This window comes from Gadus morhua, chromosome 4 (assembly GCF_902167405.1).
Source record: "Gadus morhua chromosome 4, gadMor3.0, whole genome shotgun sequence".
Classification (NCBI taxonomy): Eukaryota; Metazoa; Chordata; class Actinopteri; order Gadiformes; family Gadidae; genus Gadus; species Gadus morhua.
In genome coordinates this window covers 9430788-9453890 of record NC_044051.1, presented here as the reverse complement: position 1 = coordinate 9453890, position 23103 = coordinate 9430788, and the positions used below count along the sequence as shown (strand labels likewise).

Below are 23103 nucleotides of genomic sequence, written 5' to 3'. Positions count from 1 at the left end.
CCCCCTCTCTAGAAATATTGCTTTTAATAACGATTATGTTTTGCTCTGTAAGTTGTACAAATGTTTACCTTGCCAAACAGACTGTGGATAGAGATTGATAATGTTAAACCAGAAAATGTAGACAAGCCCAGTAGGACTTTGATCGAAGCCACACAAACAGGTGTTGTTGATTAACAAATAAATAAATGGTAGGCTGCTGAGTTTGTCCTACTCAGCTGTTACAAATGAAATCTAGGTAATTTCATAGATTCTGATGTGGATACTTTGAATATATCGGAAAAAATAAGCAGATAACAAAAATAGGCATGATTGAATTTGTTTTTATTTAATTACGACTGGTTTATTAAATCAGACGGCATTACATTATATTTAGCTCTACTGCCCTAAAATCCAGAATAAGGATTTGGCGATATTGTTATGTTCACAAAAAGTGCTCAAATATCGAGATGCAAGATTTATATATAACTACTTACATTCAAGATAAAAACCTTCATTATCAAAATCATCCGCACATACAATCTCAATTCAGTAGATTCAGTATCCCAACACAGCATAACATTTACCATTTGTAGTTTTCCTTGTTTAAGTTTTTTTTACATATTCAGACAGACAAAAGAATTGGAAATAAATGAATAATTTAACATTTGGTACCCGATAGCTTGAACAACAGCAACATAAATCAGGTTATACTAGGAATAGCGAAACATAATAAATACTAAGTCACATTTGGGATTTGTAGGTGCATAATATAATACAAAAACATGTATATAATCAGACCATAAGACCATATATACAAGAAAGTATGTGTGACGCAAAAGGGACAGACCAAGAGAGGAAATCTGGACTCCAGCACAAAACAAGGTATTTACACATTCAGTGTATACAGTGAATTCCAGTGTGACAGTCTTTATCATTGAGCGCCATGTATTTTAGTAGAATGCCTTGAATGTATAACCACATCAATGTTAGCTGTACATGCTTAAAATTTATACTTGTAGGAAGATATATTTGTACGGTAATTAATTCTTGCTCCAGCGGTTGTCATCATAAATAAAACCATAGAGGGGAAAGGCAAACATGGCACAAATGGACATTGTTACACAAACTGTTTGTCTACGTTAAATAAAGTTAACAAAAACGACCCAAGCTCACACCACTGGCCGTCTTACTTCATGACCCGAATCCCAAAACTGACTTTTTTTGTTTAAATATAAAACCAGCAACGACAAGACATAGGGCAACATTTCCGAGAGGTTTTATTTGCTGAACTATTTAATCCAGGCAAAGTTTGCGACTACGAAGAACAAAGATAGATCCTTCAACATTAGTCACAATATTTCAACTGTGATCAACAACAAATCGTTAGTCCATCCTTTTTCAGCCTAGTTACGGAATAAACGACTGACGGATTTGATTAGCAGAGCACTTTTGAAGCGGCACTTACTTGGTGTTTCAAGCAAATGGTTTCTGGCTGTGGCGGTGAATTAAAACGTTTCCCATGGTATATGGGAAAACATGTTATTATCAATGCCTTTGCCTATTTTAAATGTGTCCTTCAAGGAACCATCTCCATGTTTTCTGGACAGCATTAGATGTATTAAACAAACAAAACTAAAAAATCTCATAAAACTAAGAAAAATAATAATAAAATAAAATTAGTTTTTACAGTAACATTATTCTAGTTGCAAGGATGGACATCAGTCTAATCTATTTGAGCCACCATGCCAATAAAAAGTGATTTGCATCAACTTAACCTTGTTATTAGATGCAAAACAAAAATACCGTTAACTGGTACACTGAAAAAAAATTAAACCAACCAACAAATGTTTTGATTCAGCCCCCTAGCAGCAACAAGAACAACAACAACAACAGCAACAACCGAAAAAGCCAATTCTTGGTGGTGGTGCCATCAGTTTCTTTAAATAACTGGCTATAGTAGAATGGACAACTAACCCAGTGGCCAATAGTAAGCCACACAGCAATAGTTTCATACAGAGTCATACGTTACTGTACGATACTAGTAACAGCAGTTGTAACAGAAGGTGTAACTTAAGCCATGCAGCTGCAGGTGTGTGTGTGTGTGTGTGTGTGTGTGTGTGTGTGTGTGTGTGTGTGTGTGTGTGTGTGTGTGTGTGTGTGTGTGTGTGTGTGTGTGTGTGTGTGTGTGTGTGTGTGCGTGCGTGCGTGTGTGTGTGTTATTAAATATTTTTTTATTGTTTGTTTGTTCGTAGCAGCCTTCACCAGAGCAGCAACTCAAGGGAAATCATCGTAAGGTTACTTTTTTTGACATAGATAATAAAGAATTGCACATTTCAGTTAATCCTTGCCGTGTAATGCATCTTGGTTTCTCCTTCCTTTTGCAGGATGCTTAAGATAGACATGCACATCCTGTCCCTCTAACCACTTCCTGTCTGTCGTCCAATCAGACGTCATCAAAGATCCGACTACGAGAGGAGGACATGGACAGGTACCTCCCACCGGCGGGCCTGGAAAGAGAAAAAGAGAAAGGAGAGAAGGTAAATACAAAGTCACTGTCTCTCTCATATCATCCAGAGAGAGAGGAGAGAGGAGAGAAGGTACAGACAATCAATGTCTCTCTCTAATCAGGCCTAAAAAAAAAAAAAGTTTGGTTCCTGTTGGTGGTCAGTTGAGGTCATGGGTAGGTAGGGAATTTATTTTTTTATTTTATTTTTTCCAGCGGCAGCGAATGATAGGTAGGTTGTTTTCATTTAAAAACGAGAAAATTCGCTCATCCTTGTACAGAATGAAGAGGTGCTGTACCAAAACGTAATTATAGTTTGCATCAAAAAAAAACAATTTTTTTTTTTTTTTTTGCTCATAAAATAATTTGGGTCGCACAAAAATTGACAGGGTCGGTCGGAAACAGGAACCAAACAAAATTTTTTTTTAGGCCTCATCAGACCTTGATGGTGATCACAAACTGGAACAACGATCATGATGATGATTGTGATTTTCAACACTCGTTTCAAGTTTCAAGCAAGACAGTTCTTGAGTCTGACAGCAGGCCACCTGCAAGACAGTTCTTGAGTCTGACAGCAGGCCACCTGCAAGACAGTTCTTGAGTCTGACAGCAGGCCACCTGCAAGACAGTTCTTGAGTCTGACAGCAGGTGGCCTGCTGTCAGACTCCGTTTTGCTTTAACACAGGTGGGATTCCCTAGGGTGCGTTGTATGCGGTGCCCAGCCGTGTCTCTGGTGGCTGCACCTTTTGAAGGTGTGAATGAGCAATACGGAAAATGACACAACCTTGATTACAGGGCAACCGCGGAAGTCACGTGTTTCCGTAACACTAAGGTCTCCTACTGGTGTGAATTGGTTACCTTGAACAATCAATTGGTCACAATTGGTCACCCTGGTTAAAAAGCATCTGCTTAAGGACTAGTAATAGTACTATTCATACTGATGTGGTACAGATGTTGTGTACCTGGTGGAGTTGGCGTCCAGCGGGTCGTCTGTGAGCGTATCAGCGTTGAAGTCTAGTGGCTCTGCGTCCTGAAGGAGCTCCACGCTGTCCCTCTCCGACCGACTGCCTGCCCGCGAGTATTTGGCCTCTGTCGCAAAAGAAACCGCACAAATACCAAATGACCTTTTACAACCAATGAGAAAACACCTTTTTTTTTAATATTCTGACACATGATTGCAAACAATGTTTGAGAAGTGCGAGGGCAAAGTGACATTAAAACTATTGTGAAGTTTTATATCAAATCAAAGTTAGGGAACTATATCAGCTCTTTTTAGGATCTTGAAAGTCCAATATGCAGAAACAAGTGGGTGTACTTACATTTTTACAAAAGCAAATAGCCTAGGATAAGGGGGTATTATCTTATAATAACATAGCAGTATATTTATCCCAGATTTTAAAGGATGTTACAGCAGAACAATTGAAAGAAATGAAAGCAGTACAAGACGTACCCTTTTGAGAATGTCTCTGGGTTTAAAGGGACACTGTGTAAAAATTACTCCCATCTAGTGGTACAATTGTATATTGCATTCAAACTAATAGTGCTCGCTTGTTCAAAAACTACGGTGGGCAGTATGTGCCAAGAAGGTGTGTCATGACATCCAATACTACCTCATCGAGTCATTCGAGTGATGATGAGGTTCGTTATTTCAAACAAATTTCAAACTGCATTGAATCATTAGTGTAAGCTAATGATGTATGAGTAATTATTTCTCGAGCAAGATAGTGAATTATTTCAATCATCATTCAAGCTGGCTCAGAGTGAAAACGCGTTTGCATTTCCTGTACCACGTAGTGCTTTTTGTCCCTCTCGGCAGTTCATAGACCGGAAGAACATGGTAGCCTCCATGAAGCTTACCCGGCCTATGTAACTACATATTAATTATTCTTCGCTCAGGAGGATAAGAGAGATTTTTGGCAGAGATAATTATACACCAATGAGGACTTATTTATGAATGAACACGTTGATTTGAGGTAATAAATGACTTAAAATATTATACAGTGTCCCTTTAAGGGATATACTAATAAAAGTGACTTCAAATCGGACACGTCTTTGCCATCTGTACTTGGGCTCCTAGTAGGAGGTGTGACGCCTGGGCTTACGTCTGTTATTGGGGACAGGAGCGACCGTGTCCGAGTAGCTGGTCTCCTTCATCTCCGAGTTTGTACTTCTGTTGCGGGCCGAGTAGTCGTCCCTCTGGTTGCCATAGCGCTCCTTCCACTCCTGGCAAGACACGGTAGCGTGAGCATTTTTTTTTTTTTGCTTTTTTCAAGCAATATTTTGCATCCCTATCTGCCTCTCATAACTATGATAATAATGTTTGAAACAAACATAATACTCACTCTTCGTCTGTTCTCTCCATCCTCAGTCCTTTGTCGTTTTCTTTTTTCTGTCCAAAAGAATGCAATAACCAGTAAGAAAGTGCAACGGTGAGCACATACATTCTTTTTAATGTTTTTTCAACACATGCGTTGACTTGTTGCCCCTTGCCTCGTCGGATCAGCTCCTTGCCCTCGTCGATGAGGTCGGAGGTCAACTCGTTGTCTCCCATGAACTGCTGGAAGCCCATCAGGTTGAGGCAGCGCGTTCCCAGGCTGAGGAACAGGGCGCAGTGGGTTCACACTTTGAAAACAAAGCAAAGGGAACCAAGTGTTTCCAGTACATCCGTCGGAAGTGTGGACCTCACCTGAAGTACGTGGCGATGCAGAGGATGACTATCAGCATGGGGTAGTAGATGTAGAAGCCGTTGGCGATGAACGACAGCACCTTCATAGAGCCCATGATCTGTAGAGCAAAGCAAAACCGGTTAGTTAGGTTGTTTTGGATGTGGCAGGCTTAAATAAATAGACAGTAAACAATATGGATAGTCAGAATCAATGTGTTCAGTAGGAGTTACGGATGTGTAGGCCGTCTGCAACTTCTGCTGCTGGGAGATGGCCTTGTCCATGTGGATCAGACCCAGGAAGTTCAGGCAGAGGGGCGGAGTCAGCCGGCAGAACAACCTGTAAGGGAGGCCATGTGGTCAGACTACGGGACGGGGCACGTTACGTGTAGGCTGTACGTCCCGTGTGGACACTCACATGCCACTGAACTGCAGGCTGTAGGCGTCCGTCTGATGGTGCGAGGCGAAGTAGTAGTAGTTGAACACTCGGATGCGGAACACGGTGGAGTAGACGCACGTGCACAGGAAGAAGATGGTGAGGAAGCACGCCATCTGGTGGACAGGTAGAACAATTCAAGCATTTATAATTAATGATTTAAAATCAATATGTTCATCGATATAATAGCAACAGACTTGATTTATAGTAGGTTCGATTCACCAAACTGGCATAGTAATGAATAAATGGATGATCTTTAGTCCACAGGAACCATTCTTGTGATTCAGTCTTACTAAGCATAAGGATTACAGAACCAAATACCCAAGTTACCTGGCTGTTTCAGGCTGTTTTGGGTTACCAGGTAATGTGAGTCAAGCGCCAACACCTACCTAATCTAATTGTAGCAAATGGAGACAGTGAAAGCCTAAACAGAGGGGACCAGCCGAGACAGGGCGTTTCATTGACCAGTTAGGTTAGTTCAGGAATGACCAGAATGCTCCAGGATGACCGGACTAAAAGACATCGGGGATATCAAACCCAGAGCCGTGGCTGGAGGTCCCCAGTCCCTGCGGTTGGGGGACGCTCCGTTGCGTTGGGTCAGGGTCACGGTTGGGAGAGGCGTGTCCGGGGGGACGTACCTCGATGTACAGGTAGTTGTAGTCCCTCTCGGCCAGCTGGATGAAGACGGCGAACAGTGAGAGGACGGGCCGCGTGCTGAAGAAGGTGCACTCGGACCACACCACCGACACGGAGAACAGGGTCAGGACCACCGAAAGCAGCCGGTAGAACCACTGCTTCAGCAGACACTCCCAGTACCACTCTGGGACGGACGGACACACGGACACGGGTTAGGAACACGAGGTGGCCAGTGGTGTTGGAGGGGGGGGGGGTTTGGTTTGAATAGAAAGATTTCTTCTTCTTGAGGTCTCGATCCAAGTCAAGTTTTGACAAAGTGTTTACTTGTTTAGAAAAAAGTAATTAAAGTGTAAAATAATGCAGAGACGTACGAAGTATAGATTAACTCCCGGATGGACACCCCTCCTTGTGATGTCACGAATGGCTATATTTTGAAACGGCTCGGAATGGCTAACCACCGACACACCTGGTGGTCAAATACGGGCTCTGTACTGTGAATAAACCAAGGCTGAATCCGAATACTTAGTACATACTATTTCTGTTCAGTGTCTACTACTTGACGGTACTACACTTGACTGTGTAGTACGGTCTACAGCTATGCGTAGAACGCCTCCGAACGCTTCCGAACATCGCCGAAACTCCACCGGATGTTTGGAGATGACGTATCTCTCCTCAGATGCCGGCAAAATTACCTTGATAATTTACCTGTTTTCCGTCTTGTCATTGTTGCTATTAAATTAAAAATGTATCTTTTTACTTCATTACTTACTTTACTATTTTACTCTTTTTAATGTCTCTTTTTTTCGCTGCTTTCTACGACGTCTTTCTGGTGGTGTCGGTTCAGCCATCTCTTCTTCGCTCGTTACCAGACTCCGGTTGCATTGTGGGATAGCGTAGTGAACTCCGTGGTTTACTTTGGCGGTAGTACGCATTCGGAAACGTCTTCCGTACTACACAATGCGTACTGAGCATTCGGACGCGCTATATTTTTGGCGTACTACAAAATGCATACTATATAGTAGTCAAGTATGAGTATTCGGATTCAGCCCAAAACAATACACTTTTGTGATTCTTTCGTTTTTTCCTAACAAACTGCATCATGTCACAAGTGCTCTCTGCTCCGATTGGCCAACTGATCACGGTGGGCGTGTACCACTGCGTCGTGTCACAGGTTGCTCTCTGCCTCGATTGGCCGACTGACCTACGGTGGGCGTGTACAAGTATCGGCTGACCCAGCCGGGGGGCTCGGTGGAGGGGAAGCTGTGGGAGAACTGGTGGGCCGCGCTGCTCTCGTTGCGGGCCACGTCCTCCAGGTGGACGGCCTGCTGCAGCAGCATCTGCCACTGGACCCGCGTCCGGTTGTGCCTCTGCACCGTGTAGATGACCTGGGAGGGAGGGAGGAACAGACAGACAGACAGACAGACAGACAGACAGAGACACACACACACACACAGACAGACAGACAGACAGACAGACAGACAGAGACAAACAGACAGACAGAGGCAAACAGACAGACAGACAGAGACAAACAGACAAACAGAAAAGCAGACAGAGAGAGACAGACAGACAGACAGACAGACAGACAGACAGACAGACAGACAGACAGACAGACAGACAGACAGAATCAGGATTCTATGCAATGAAGAAGATGAGTGACGATGGATGGACGATAGATATAAAGATATCTATCTTAGAATCTTGGATGATCATGTGTGTGCATGGTGGGGAAGGAGAATATAATACATATACATGCTATGAATAGACTCACACAGGCCCTCCAGACTGCGACCATGTGTATGGTAATTATTTGAACAATAAAGTCAACCTGGCCAGTCACCAGCTGTACAAATAGATTGAATCATGGAGGTGTCGGCGGCAGCTGTGCTCTTGACGTCAGGTGCACATATCTACATTAACCAACGGTTGAAGCGTTCAAACATTGTTCAGAACAATAAGACGGTATTTGGTGCTTGCAAACGGGTTTCTCCTGAATGTCTTTGCTGGTTCTCCAAGACTTTAAAGGTGGGAGGCACCGTGGCTCCTGGGTAAACAGTAGCCTGGAGGGTTGAACTTGTCACCACCACATGTACACTATGAACTGGTTCTCTTGTGTTTTGACCTCCAGGCAGGGTCCCCACCTGTTTGTGCAGCTTCACCAGGTTCTTCTCCGTGGGGTAGGTGTTCTGCTTGTCGTCAAAGTCCTCGTAGTCGTCCATGTTTCTGCCCATCTTCTCCTGATAGACCACTGGACACTGTGGACCACATCACGTCAGTCCAGCTACGCTTCACATGCACGCCGCTGAGAGCTACGGTCAAGGGACACTGGGTTGGCTAGACTCAGAGAGTATGTTTGAATGCACGCTTTGGGTTTATTTAAGGCTGATTAATCCGATTAACGTTGTACTCTGAGTCACAGGGCCATGCAAAGTGGCCGCTCTGGAAATGGATCAAATGGGTCAAATTGATCTCGGGTCTTTCCAGGACAGAATTTTCATCGAAACTGATGAAGCTGATCTTAATCTGATAAGGAGCGCTTTATTAGTGTGCATGTGTAAAATTGGGCTGATATTGTCCAAGTTTTTAGAATACTCACTTTTCTTAGAATGGTATCGATGTACTTCCTGAGTTGGTGGTTGTACTTGATCGTTTCGCTGACTTTTCGCACTTCCTGTAGCAAAAACACAGAAATAAAGATTAACTTCCACAGGTTGTTTGTCATAGGGTAGGTCATAAGGGTAGGGGTTGGGGAAATGTACATACATTTTTTGATCGATTATCGCTTCAGAATCGAATCGTTGACCTCATAATCGGAATCGAATCGTGAGGTGCCAAGAGATTCCCACCCCTAAGCTTTACTGCACACATTGTTTGCGGGTGGGCTTTAGGGGCTGCGACCCCAAACACCTTAACCACTAATCTACCCCGCCCCCCCCGTCACGGCTCCTCCCCCTGACCTCCATCACGTCCTCCAGGTTCTCCTCGGCGTCCGCCTTCTCCGTCATCAGCTTGGCCGCCTTGAAGTAGGTCTTGACCAGCAGGTGGCCGCGGCGCGACGCGTTCCAGTAGGAGCGCGGGATCTCCACCAGCCCGTAGCCTAGCAACAGCACCAGCAGGAAGAGCCCCCAGGTGTTGGCGGCTGTGATGCCGATGGTCTGCAGCTCGTACCTGCACCGGAACGGACGGACGGGTGTGAGGCGGGGCTTTTGATTGGTTCATTGGGATTTTCCTCCGAGGCACATAAATGCTACAGGGCATCACAATGCATGGATCTGAGGGAAATTGGTGGCAACTTATTCCAATTTAGCAATATTGTTGTTATTTACGTATGAAGCATGAGTCTTCGCGCAGAATTATTTTTGTTAGCCTTTTATTACTGCTATTAGTTTGAGGAGTGTTTATTTGATTTGCTACTTGTATTGAAAGTTATAACTATGAATATCAGGCATTTAATTTATTCAAAATGATGATGCAATTTAAAAAAGGGCCAACCAAACGCGTGCGTGCGTGCGTGAGTGCGTGCGTGTCCCTCACCAGGAGAGGTGCCACTCGGGGTGCACGGCCACGTAGATGAGCAGCGAGCCGAAGATGAGCAGGTAGGTGCCGTAGTAGATGGCGTTCTCGATGAGCGCCGTCTTCACCTTGCCCCCGATGGAGAAGCCGCCGGAGCGGGCGTACGACTGCATGAACGGCAGCAGCAGCCTGCAGGGGCGTGTCAAAATAAAAGTCCTGATTGGAGACAGGAAATTCTAGTCTGGGGTTTGACTCCCAGTCGCAGCATCTCGTCTACCTGTAAGGCATGCTGGGGCAAGATGCCCCTAAACCCTATCGGCTCCTTAAATGACGTGTGTCTGAATCCCAGATGTTTCACTCTGTATAAAAATGTCTCCTTGTTGACTAAAAGGTAAATACATAGTGGCAATTTCTCAATGATTGAACATATACTATTTACAATTACGCACTCATCCACAGTAAGAGAAAGGAAAGCATACATAGAAAATGGGGTAATACTATACTATAACTTGCGATAGTATTTCTACCATTATACTATGATACTACCACAGCACTGACCATGTGAGACACTGGGAGGTCCAGTACACCACCCTCCAGAACACAGGCATGACTCCGTCAGGGACGTAGCTCCAGGGCTGGTAGCATGGCTTGGGGACGCTGTGGGAGGAGTGCACGTGAACACCGGTTACAGTTGAGAGGGAGGAGTGCACGTGAACACCGGTTACAGTTGAGAGAGAGGAGTGCACGTGAACGCCGGTTACAGTTGAGAGAGAAGAGTGCACGTGAACACCGGTTACCGTTGAGAGAGGAGTGCACGTGAACACCGGTTACAGTTGAGAGAGAGGAGTGCACGTGAACACCGGTTACAGTTGAGAGAGAGGAGTGCACGTGAACACCGGTTACATTGTAGAGAGATTAGTGCACGTGAACACCGGTTACAGTTGAGAGAGAGGCGTGCATGTGAACACCAGTTACAGTTGAGAGAGAGGAGTGCACGTGAACACCGGTTACAGTTGAGAGAGAGGAGTGCACGTGAACACCGGTTAAAGTTGAGATAGAGGAGTGCACGTGAACACCAGTTACAGTTGAGAGAGAGGCGTGCACGTGAACACCGGTTACAGTTGAGAGAGGCATGCACGTGAACACCGGTGGAATGAGAGATTTTTTCTCATTTCTCATGCTGTCAGTAAAGAGAATTTCCACAAATATGGCAAAAACTAATTCTAAAATTGGATTGCCAATTCAAGCTTTAATAAAGGGACACAAGCTTACCTTACAGTGGGCGGGACCGTAGAGTTTGCCGTTGTCTGATTGGACGGAAGTGGGCCGACTGTTGCGATAGCTGCATGCTTCTCGTGGTCCAACTTACACTGTCTGTAGATAGTCTGTATCACACACACACACACACACACACACACACACACACACACACACACACACACACACACACACACACACACACACACACACACACACACACACACACACAAGATTAGAGACGATTTATGTAAGATATCTATATATTGAGGATAAAGATGCCACTAATGCTGTGTGTGTGTGTGCGCGTGTGTGCGCTGACCGTGGTGACGTCCAGTGGCAGGATGAACACGATGAGGAAGCAGAGGTACCAGGCCAGCAGGGTGCCAAACAGCACCATGCGCTGCTGCTTCCGGAAGTCTCCGTAGCGGTGGAGCAGGAAGAGGGCCAGGAAGAAGACCACCACGATCTCCAGGCCCAGCGCCGCCCCACTCATCCTGACGCTGCTCAGGTCACCTGCAACACACAACAAGGGACGAACACACGACTAAAGAGTGGCTGTGGGCGAGACTCAAGAGCTTTACTTCCAGCGTCATTTCTTGATGTTTGCGGTCGGCTGTAAGTGTGTGAACTAGTAGACTGCGCCTGCCACTGTATGAGACTACTTTGGATTGTAGACTCCTCCCAGCTTATTTCTGACCAATCAGGGGTTCTTTTCCTGAGTGGTTTGGGGAATCCATTGTAGCTCTTGTGTAGGAGATGTAAGAGAAACAAAGGAGAGGGAGAGGGAGAGGGAGAGGGAGGGGGAGAGAGAGAGAGGGAGAGGGAGAGAGAGAGAGAGAGAGAGAGAGAGAGAGAGAGAGAGAGAGAGAGAGAGAGAGAGAGAGAGAGAGAGAGAGAGAGAGAGAGAGAGAGAGAGAGAGAGAGAGAGAGAGAGAGAGAGAGAGAGAGAGAGAACTATTTTTTGGTTGCTAAGTTTGTTTACCTTCTCTCTCACCTTCTCTTTTTACAACCTACAGCACCTTTAACAGTAGTAAAACAATCGTAATATGTGCAACACACGTACAAACATGACTAGATACCGATATAAAAACAATACAACAGCATGTCATTATCAGAGCTTTATGGCACTATTGTTGTGAACAGTATTACCACGGCATTATTTATCTTTATTCTTTGTACCTGATGGAAGTATGTTTCCGAGGTTTGTACTTTGTTAATGCATAATAATTAAAAAGTAATAATTATTATTATAATTGTATATAATACCAATGTATAATTATTATACATTGGTTGTAAAGGCGGGGACCTTAACCATACAGTGCTGGTCGAAACACTGATAGTAATAATAATTAAGCATTCATATAGAGTGGCGAAGTCACGCCCCTTCCGTTAGAGCCAATGGGACCTATGAGATCGAAAAATATGAATGGGTTTCAATTACTTTTCAAAGTAATTATTTTCTGGTCCCAGACTTTAGATGTCATGGATTACACATATGTTGTTTGTGGATTTAAATGATAATTTTTCATGTCAAGAGTTTGACGGTTTATAATAATAATATAATAATACCTTTCATTTATAGTGCCCTTTTCATCCGAAGATCTCAAAGGGCTACAGGTTAAAAGCAGTGTCGTTAAAAAAAAATATATATGTATATTTATTTTAAAAAATATATATAAATAAAAGGGGGTTTAAAAACAACAAGAGTTGGAGCCAAAGGTTTTCTTAAAAATAAATGTTTTAAGACCTTTTTTAAAACAATCAGTGGATTATGGTGCCCTCAAGGTGTCAGGGAGGGCATTCCACAGGCGTGGGGCGGCAGCACTGAAGCCCATTCATATTTTTTCGATCACATAGGTCCCATGGGCTCTGCCGGAAGGGGCGTGACTTCGCCACTCTATAGGCCTGAAAATAATACACCTATTTCCTATCTAGTTACTATATCCATTATTAACGATTATACTACATGGAAAAAAAACTGTAGCCTACTAAAATAGGGCACCTATCATATCAATAATGCAACTACTGTTGATCAGAACAGTTAATAACAGATTCCATTGGCTTTCGGAGTTTGGGTGGGAAATGGAATGTTGTTTACACTTAAACAAGGAAAGAGAACAGGAAACCACAGAATAAAGTTCAAGCCCTTAAGAACTTCAACAAAGTAATACAAAAGCCCAGGTGTTCCGCAGACCAGCACGGCTTTTGTTTTACCTTGTTACAGTTCTAAATAAAAGTCCTAAACTTTATTTGGCGGTTTCCTGACCACTCTACTTCCTTGTTAGAAGTAGAGTGTTGTACTTTCCCCAACCAGAACAGATGCCCTCAGTGGTTTTGTATCGCCCCGAACAAGGAAAAGAAAAAGAGAGAAAATTTCATCATCTGTAAACTAGGTTGACAACCCACCCGTATGGGGAAATTAGCCGAAGATTAAGTACACATGATTCAATTGTGTGTCAGCAGGGTAGAAATACAACAGAGGTGAGGAGTCTTGAAGCAAAGACAATAACTAAACGCTAATGATACAGATTTTAAGTGAACAGAAATAACAAACAATCATACGAATGTTGAGTGAACTCAGTCATAAATATAATAGTATGGTGTTTAGCTGTATAATTTCTCAAAGTCCGGCATAGAGATCAACAAAAATATAGATTCAATATACATTATTTGACAGTAAGGACACACATGAATCGCGATGACCAAGTTATCATCCATAGTGTCGATTGCCTTGCTGATAATCGTGACCTAGTCATATGCTCGTTCTCACACACACACACACACACACACACACACACACACGGTTGTCATTAACCCATTACCAGCGGTATGAATGCAACGTAGCAAGAAACTTGAATTTCCAGAAAAAAAAAAAGATTGGATCACGTGATTGAAAGCGTCACACTTTTCATCGCAACACCTGTTCAGGTATAGGTTCTCCTCACATTAAACGCTGCTCTTATGTATGCATCACCTGGGATGTAGCACTCCATGTTTGGACGGCGGATTATTACAACATCATAATACCATATAACGACACCGAAGGATAGAAGGAATCCTTGACATTATGCACAATGACAGCCATTGTGTGTATTGTTTGCATTGTATTAGGATTATGAGCTGATGTGGCTTCTCTTGGAGGTAGCGAAAAGAACAGACCATACATTACGAAGCTGTGAATCAACACTGGACTGGATTATTGCCGGGATATAATTCAATAACACATGCTTTTTATTCAGTCATGGTTATTATTTCATGTTCCACGTCTTCAGTCTACGCCCTGATAACAACATAACAGCTAACGTTATAACTTAATACCAGGATAGAGGATTCACTGATAATGTGACTACGATCTTACCTTCAGTGGAAAGAGAAGTTGAATGTAACAATGGTGAACAGACAGGGTATATACACTGGTTCTGTTACAGAATAACAACATATGTAATTCCTGTAAAGCTATCGGTCACATCCTAGCTGCCAAAGCCAAGAAAAATGCAGGAAGCGTAATATGCACGACGCATGCGCATCGAAGACGTCTCGGGCTTTAAAGGAGACGCCACAGATTAATTCGTTTACAAATTGTAGGGATATTCTAGGAGTATGTGGTCGAGTATAATTATGAAATTCAATGTACGTCATTCCTTCAAAGCCAGTGTAACATAAGCATTGACCTCCATTGGTGTTGAGACAATTTCTAAAATCTATTTCTACTTTAATCAGTAGAGCCTGGTTTATCGAGATAATTCTAAATTTTAAAGTTCAACTAAGTATTTACTTCTGTTGTTCCACACTAGTCCAACAGGAACGATGACCCTTTTGGCTGTATGCCTTTGTCTCATTTTGAAGAGACTAAACTGCCCTCTGCTGGTGGTAGGATGAACAGCTGAGCCGGGTAATGTTATATCACATTCAGCAGTGAACCGTACTGCGACCTGAGGGCGGGGTCCTTGACCCCGGGCGGGGTGGCTCAATCACGGTGAAAGATTCAGTTGTGAGCGATCACTGATGAGCTTAATGAATGAATGAATGTGTGTGTGTGTGTGTGTGTGTGTGTGTGTGTGTGTGTGTGTGTGTGTGTGTGTGTGTGTGTGTGTGTGTGTGTGTGTGTGTGTGTGTGTGCGTGTGTGTGTGTGTGTAAATGTAGGCCTACAATAAAACGTGTGATTCAATCATTCCTCTTGAGAAGACGCTCAATAATAAGGCCCAATGTTTTCGTGTGCGTGTGTGTGTGCGCGTGCGTGTGCGTGTGTGTACACTATACTTAGATTAATTCATTAAAGGGGTGATACTATGCCACCAGGTGTGTGTGTGATCAGTCAGCATGGCTTCATATGGACTGAGCGCCTGCTTCATATTTCCCCAATAGCTTATGCGTTTCATTATTTCAATCTTCAAGTGTGGAGGATAGTCACTTCGACCCCAAATGATCGGAGACTATAATCGTGGTGGAAAGATCCCTTTCCCTTAAACCAATTTAGAAAAAAATGTAAATCTTCAATGTGTTCAATGCATCTGACAGTTGTTCACTTGTGTGGGCCTATCTTGGCATGTACCTATCCATAAAATTACATTGTAGCATACACACTTTTTCTTTCCTTAAATAAGTCTGTTAAATAATTTATCCAAGTGTGCTCCTCCCCACGGCAGATTCAAAAGAGGCTTTAGTGAGTATTTTAAATAGATTATATAAAAATGTGCTGTTTAAATTCCATTTATAGGCCCACTCTATATAAATAATAATTATTATTATTATTCTGATTTAAAAACAATGACGTGTCGCCAGACATCAAATAAAGATAAAAAAATATGTCTTCATGAATTTCATCTAATACCTATTTTATTTATTGATTAAACCTTTATTTATACTCGAAAGATCAATTGAGGGGTGACCCTCATTTGCAATGATGTCGATAGGCTAAGTGACTTGCATTGTCACTTAGCCTATATCAGATAACGTGAAATTTACGAATGATCATATACTTTGACTATTCACAAATATAAACTATGAGCAAACACAACCTGACCGAACCCCTAATGGGACAACCTGCCCACCGCCCCCACATTTGTTTAGGTCACTTTGGGTAAGGCTGTGTACACACCACTTTATTGCCAGACGACATAAAATATTCTCCCTGATCAAATATTTGCATAATCGGCCTGCCAAAAACTGCCAGGATATTTCATAACTTTGTGGACAGAATAGACTCAACATGAATGACCTGAAGAAACATTTATGGCCGCATGAAAAACGCCTATGTTTGCTGATATAGCATATTTGGCATTCATGCATTTTAGTAATGAAAAACTTGGATATTATTAAGTATGTTGCCTTAATAAACAATAAACTTTCATGTACCCTTTACATCTGTTAATGAAAACAAATTCACCAGTCGTCATTTACATAATATGTATTTAAAAAAAATAATCTCTATGGCATAGTGATGTCATCATGTCATTGTGATGTCACTTTGCGATGTTCAACCCTTATTATATTGTGTGCATCGTTTACATCTGCATTCAATATGATGCTCCAACAATGAAACCCAAATTATTAGTCCAAACAATTTATGCCATCAGCTCAAAAGGATGGGATGAGGATTCGTGATTTTCAGTTTAAAAAGGACTTAATGGTCTCAAAATAATGTTTGCTTGTCCCCTTGATGTTGCACAATGGTCATATTTATTAATTATCCACTTTACTGATTTTAGCTTCCTGTTATACTGGAAGAATACCACATTTACTCTGGTAAACTATGTTGTAACTCATACCCAAACAATTGGTTTGCAGGTTTACCACTCAAGCTTACATTTTAGCTACCTATTTAAGTTAAAGAGATGACCTGGATTGCATCTGACTTAAGACCCATTAATAATTTTGTATTTATTTTTGATTTTGAAGGTATGCAATTTAGACCTTATAATAAATACGTTTATCTTCAGTTATACTGCATAGGAATGAATGAATGAATTGGAGTTTGCACATTATACATGTGTTGATTCATGCACATTTGAATAATTATTAACCTTCTCATTCTTCAATTGAACTATGACAATATACTACTATTGACCAATTGTATATATTCTTAACTATATATATATATATATAAAAAAGGAACATAATGTTTCAACGTTCCAATTGTGTTATTGGTGAATGGGTAATGTATGGTTTTGCACCAAGCAATTCAACAACCACTGGTGTAATAATGACATTGTGATGGAGCAGATCTTGGCAGTGTAGGAGTGTTTTGTTCAGTCCATCAATAATCATCCATTATTGCCATACGTATAAGTACGTATTAGGATTTATCATAGGGTTTCAAATATGGTTCTTCGATTCTGCAAAATAAAGAAAAGTGTGGCTGCAAATAGACTCTTTTTTTGAGTACTCTTACGTAACTCTGATGAAACTACGTGTAGCTTTATTGGTTTGGTATATGATGCAACAGTTAAAAAACAAAACACTGATAACACGGTCTTTCTACAGCTGTAAGATCATTGAATCAATCACAATGGATATATTTAAAATTTCACTTAAACTTCGATCGGTTTTGCAATCAAGAAAATCAATGACATCTATTACAGGCCTCTTCTATAAAAGCACTGGTACATTGCTAGATTTAGTTATTCAAAATTGTGTGTTTTCTAATTGCTCTAACAAGTGAATTTTTTAAAGACATTGTTTTATGCGGTACTGATGCAATCATCACGCAAGGCAGCCAGGATTTCAAATATATGGCCTGTTCCTGAGTTCACTCCGCTCTTAGCAGGTTTGGAGGGTCAACCGCGATCACTCGATCTAGAGACTCTCTGTGATTGGCTAAGGGCTGGTCTTCACGTGAACCACGCATGAGCTTTGCAACATCAGGGAAACGACCTGGTTGCAAGCAGAATTATCAACCATATAGTTTGCGCTACCGACCGGTGCGGTGAAGTCCGATATTGGAAATGGGCAATAACGCCAAATTAAGGTTCAAGAAATTTGCGTCAATCCAAGAGTAGGATTGCAACTGCTGCAGGCCTCTCCGACTTCTCAAATGTTTCAAACCCAGGGTTTTAGGTAAGTTTAAAATGACCGATTCGAGATGATCCATGTAGTAGGCCTATTTAGTCAGGGTATTAAAAACGCAGGACCTGTTTTAATGTGATAATGTTACTAAATGTCTAATTCTGTAAAAGTTTTAATTCATCTTTATCCGTGATAAGGTAGATAACGCAGTGATCATAGGCACAGATCTTAGGCTAACGTTACTGGTTTGGTTGGAGTAAGGCCAGCTCACTGTGACACTGACACGTTTGTTAAAATATGTAGCCTTTAGGGCTACTCTGCGTTATTTAAGATGGACACAATACTGACCCTGCTTGTTTCGTTTGATTTATTTAGGGCACTCGACTTTCCTGTTAAAGCCAAAATGCCGTTCGACTTGGTCCTTCCCCATTACCTGTCCAACGAGGAACTCGGTTACAGGAAGATCCCCAAACCTTGCATCAATCCCACTTTAACATTTACCCAATCAAGAGGGTTCGACCAAATCGACTCAAACGATGTTTTGCACAACAACGACAAGAACAAGAAGGAGAAAAAGACGAAAAAGTCAGTGTCTTTCGCGGATCACAGAGGTCTTTCGCTGACCCGGGTCAAGACATTCTCGGAGAGTAAAGACTCCATTGAGATTCCTATCAACATTCAAAAGCTGTTCAGCAACTCGGCCCAGCTCTCGGCGGTGGAGGAGGAGGAGGACAAACTGGTGTTGGATTTCACGCAACCCTCCGCCGACTACATGCAGTTCCGCCGGCGGCTAGGGTGGTGCAACGTCTGCCTGGAGCACTGCATGCTCAAGGAGAAGACGCTGGCTGGGACCGTTCGAGTGAAAAACCTATCCCCGGAGAAATCTGTGACCGTGCGCATCACCTTTGACTCCTGGAAAAGCTACACTAACGTGACTTGCGCTTACGTCATGAGCACGTATCCAGACACCGAGCACGACACGTTCTCGTTTGAGGTGCTATTGCCAGATGTTCTGGTGCCGCACGAGCGCATTGAGTTCGCTATCTGTTATGAAGGGGGCGGCAGTGTGCATTGGGACAGCAACCAGGGCAAGAACTACAAGGTGGTGTGGTCATCACAGAGGGAACGGGGTCGACACCACCAGGGGAGGCGACGCTCGTCTCTTCTGGGGATCCACTTTGACACCTACGGCAGCCCCACGTGTTCCCACGGGCTCTTCCCGGATTGGCCAGGCTATAATGTGTACGAAAACATTGGGCCTTATTATTGAGCGTCTTCTCAAGGAATGTTTGAATCACACGTTTTAACGTGTACACACACACACACACACACACACACACACACACACACACACACACACACACACACCTCTTTTAATTACCTGATTAAAACCACCAAGGCACTGCTGATAAGCTTAGCTATCTCTTTGGCAGTCCCTGTGAAATAAATATTTTTTAAATAAATGAAAGCCTTATTTAATAAATTAACCTTAAACAGATGCTGCTATGTTAAAATGTGATTTGTCATAATTGTGGTTGTATCAAGTATTTCATTTGGCACTATTTCAATGCAAAGATGATTATAACTCTACTGGTCCAATGAATAGTTTGAGCTGATAAATTGTGTAGTAGAGTAAACTTCTTGCCTGTTTGAGAAGTTAACACATAAAACACATAACGCATAAAAATGTATTGCCTTTATTTTTGCCATTATTGTATGATGCCGATAAACCTTGCACAAGTGAAAGAAACGTTAAAATAGCTCTATTAATTGAGCATCATGTATTGTGCTGTATGGGTAGGTGATATAATAATAGTCAATATGAGTGTTTCATTGTCAACACCTGTTTTTTGAAAAGTCTCCTGTGCTGTGGCTTTTGCATTTGTGTTCTGGAGTTTGCAGTTGTGTTGTAGAGTTTGCATTTGTGTTTTGTGCCTGTTTTGTGCCTTTCTTTTATTCCGTTAATAAGCTTGTGTTTCTCGGAATTTGCAAAGCATTGTGGAAATGCATTTCGTTGAACACGTCTCGGACACACCATAGGTTCAGGCTGTCAGATGAGGAGTCAGAAGGACAACCAAGTCTTTGTTCCTGCTTATCCCCGCCGCTCATCAGCTCAGTCCAGGCCTCGGAGGTAAACAAGGAAAAAACTGGTGTTCGACCTCAAGCCTCCCTCCTCGACTATCTGCTGTTCCGCGGGCAGGAGCACACCGCAAGACCTGAGCATGCGGTGCTTTGAAGTTCAGTAGAAATCATAGCTATCTAGAAGCCTGAGAACAACGGCTACATCTTAAATAATGATGGCCTAATGTTACTCTATGTATGTTAACTGCTGAAGAGTACAATAAACAGATTTTTAAATTATTGTATTGTTGGGGTGATCCATTCCTTTAATTTATATTGGCGTATTAGTTAAGACTGTACTGCTGTCGTGATTTAGAAAGGGTGAAATAAACTCACAGATGGGCCGGTTTGTTTGATACCGCAGGTCGCGGGGAGACCTGCTAAGAGAACCAGAAAGAAAGCAGTTATGAAAGAAAAGGGCAGTTGGAAACTAGAAACTCACTTGGACTATTTTGGGAAACTGATTACGATTTCACCAGGATTCCTTATCTGGTTTGTCATGGGCGGTAGTTGCTAAAATAACAAATCAATGCAATGACCCCTCGCAAATAGGCCTGGTGTGGGCCAGACAGCGTTAAAGGGACTGCCTTTCTAGTCTTGTATTTATTTCTTGTTATTCCATATTGAGGGAAAGTAAAGGGAAGAATTCTGACAACAAGCAGTGAAGTCTGTTTTTCTGACATCTCATCCTACCAGACAGAACTCGTTTTTGCAATCGTCAAGACTCATTGAAACCTGTTTAATCTGGTTGAATCTTTTTTAGAGGGTATTAGGTAGCCATTTAAAAAAATAGCTGCCATGGCCCCCCAGGGTCCAAATTCACAGCCCCTTCATATCTTTAATGTTTCATTAAATCAAAACCAACATATGAACCAAATCTGATGCTTTCATCGTAAAATGCCCAAGTCTTATGGATCATTCATCCTAGCTGCCCCACCTCATTCCCCTCGGTTGCGGAGGTTGATGGAGCCTCTCTGATGCAGACTGGTGGGGCTGGGCTGGCACGTATCATGAGTCATGACATCATCTGCTGTGAAATATTGAACAGTAGCTGAGGCAGGGGAGTTGGGCCACGCCCAGTATGGGAGGCTGCCGCTAGGCAACCATAGCACTGAGTGTCAGAATGACCCTTTCTGAGAAGTGGGTTTTTAATGTTCCTTTCTATTCAAACACTATTTACCATTATTTGGTTCTCTTCTTTCTCATTTATATATAGGAGGCTGATGCAAAGACATATCAGATATTTTCAAAAAGGAGAGTCAAACATTGTTCCGATACGTTTGCTTTTGAAGAATCTTTCTACTTACAAGATATGCATTGTTTGAAATGCTTCATCCATTTTATTAATGGTTTTGAAGAGAGTGTTTTCGCTTGAACAGTAGGGCTGAATGGAAACACATATCTAAGTAAGTCACCTTGTTGCTATGTCTCGCACTGCCTTTTTTTAACCAAATCCCAGAGTTGAGCTGGGGACTTAAACTTGCTATCCATTCACCATGGTAACAGAACACCACTAGCTGCAACTGTAATATAATATGAAGAGGCATGGATAATGGTTTGGCGGTTCTGTATCGGATGTAGTTTGGCATCCTATTAGACATAAAATGGTTGTGATAGGGTTACTAGACATTCAACAAATAATTTTACTGAGGCGCTACTAGTCTACACTGTTTTATCTATGGGGTTGTTTATATTTTTGGGTCTCCTGTCCTTTTTCTTTGTTTTTCTTGGTCGAAGGTCACCATCGATTCCTGGCAGATAAAATATTTTCTGTTCTCCACAGTTGATTCGTGCTGCTCTGTTGTGTCAGCACGAATCAACAGGCCAGGCTGGAACGGTTCCACTGCGAGTATCTAAAAGGGGTACAAAAAAATCTATTCTTAGTTACTGGTGCACCTGCACAATCGCACAACTGGGTACATAAATAACGCAACTGGGACTAAAAACTTGATGACACAGTATCACACAAAATGTAATTCTTCTTTGACACCACTTTTGTTGAGCATTGCAATAACTAATTACAGGTTTATCTCAAAGGCGGCATAAGCAGTTGCATATAAAACAGATATTCAAAAATACCTTCAGAAGATTGAGAGCATGGTTATTTTCAATCACAGTTTAGAGAAGGACTCCTATCCCCAGCAGTGTTATCAATGTACTGTGGGCACAGACATTGAACCACATTTGCCTCAGCATGACCACAAACATGTTTACTGAAGCCGTCCCCGTGTCCTCGGGGGCTACAGGACTCAAACACAGGACTGCGTGCAGACGGCAACCGCTATACGTCTACCTTTGCACTGTCAGTGCCCTCACAAACTACGTGGCATCGTTTCAACCCCGGCTTGTTGTTGAAAGTTGTTATTGAGGAGGTTTTAAAGGCCTTCGTATGCACACATTCAGAAGGCTTAAACGCGTCATGCTCAGGCCTGACCTCAAAAGGTCAAGGAATTACTCCCCAACAGCAACCCAATTATTATTGAGCAGACGTTGACAAGGGAAAAGATAGTGATAGATGTACTTAAGGAGCAGGTGGGGGTTAGGACATCGGGGGGGCGGGGGTTTTAGGCTGCCGACATTGCGGTTTGAACCCCGAACATTCGGCAAGGAACATTCTAGCCACAAGAGTCTATTCTGTTCCCTGACTTGTTCCAGAGGAGACTAGAATAAGGAACGACTGACCTGTAATACTGTCTCTGTGTGTCTGTACGGGAGACTGACAGGGGACAGGAACGTTCCAACCTTGAGGGGGCATGAAAGCACGGATCAGTCCCTGATGTCTGTGATTACATCATGTTTATAGCCTCACATCTGATCCAGACAAGGTTTACGATCTGTCAGGAGGTCAACATGAAAATCGATAAAGCTATGTTGAGGGTTTGAATTATTTATTTTTTCAAAATATACAATAGATTAAATAACATTTGATAGACAATATTGTCATAACCTTTTTAGAAGCAACATACTGTAGGCCTATTTAATCGTTACAT

At 42.5% G+C, this 23103-nt stretch overlaps 2 protein-coding genes and 1 long non-coding RNA gene across 6 annotated transcripts; 1 reads left to right on the top strand and 2 right to left on the bottom strand.

Annotated features, from left to right (window-relative positions):
• Positions 1-305: 305 nt before the first annotated feature.
• lmbrd2b (LMBR1 domain containing 2b) lies at positions 306-14500 on the bottom strand. Of its 3 annotated transcripts, none has more exons than XM_030355583.1 (18): positions 14345-14499; positions 11306-11499; positions 10999-11111; positions 10285-10383; positions 9748-9915; positions 9171-9381; positions 8810-8884; positions 8355-8468; positions 7418-7601; positions 6219-6400; positions 5563-5696; positions 5379-5484; positions 5169-5266; positions 4973-5076; positions 4825-4871; positions 4585-4705; positions 3421-3571; positions 306-2486 (listed from the first exon to the last, which is right to left on the bottom strand). In XM_030355583.1, exons 2-18 carry the CDS (start codon positions 11477-11479, stop codon positions 2423-2425), a joined length of 2145 nt encoding a protein of 714 aa, XP_030211443.1. In that variant the 5' UTR covers positions 11480-11499; positions 14345-14499; the 3' UTR covers positions 306-2422. The 3 variants fall into 3 exon arrangements, with proteins under 3 accessions (XP_030211443.1, XP_030211445.1, XP_030211446.1); XM_030355585.1 differs by having other exon boundaries at positions 3445-3571; XM_030355586.1 differs by lacking the exons at positions 306-2486; positions 3421-3571 and having other exon boundaries at positions 4659-4705; positions 4825-4872; positions 14345-14500.
• A 3361-nt stretch (positions 14501-17861) lies between these two features.
• On the top strand, positions 17862-19360 carry ppp1r3b (protein phosphatase 1, regulatory subunit 3B). Its single transcript, XM_030355589.1, has 2 exons — positions 17862-18043; positions 18368-19360. Exons 1-2 carry the CDS (start codon positions 18021-18023, stop codon positions 19260-19262), a joined length of 918 nt encoding a protein of 305 aa, XP_030211449.1. The 5' UTR covers positions 17862-18020; the 3' UTR covers positions 19263-19360.
• A 728-nt stretch (positions 19361-20088) lies between these two features.
• LOC115543048 (uncharacterized) lies at positions 20089-22783 on the bottom strand. Of its 2 annotated transcripts, XR_003976653.1 has the most exons (3): positions 22193-22783; positions 21051-21966; positions 20089-20493 (listed from the first exon to the last, which is right to left on the bottom strand). It is a non-coding gene; the product is annotated as an uncharacterized LOC115543048 (long non-coding RNA). The 2 variants fall into 2 exon arrangements; XR_003976652.1 differs by having other exon boundaries at positions 20089-21966; positions 22193-22778.
• Positions 22784-23103: the final 320 nt, after the last annotated feature.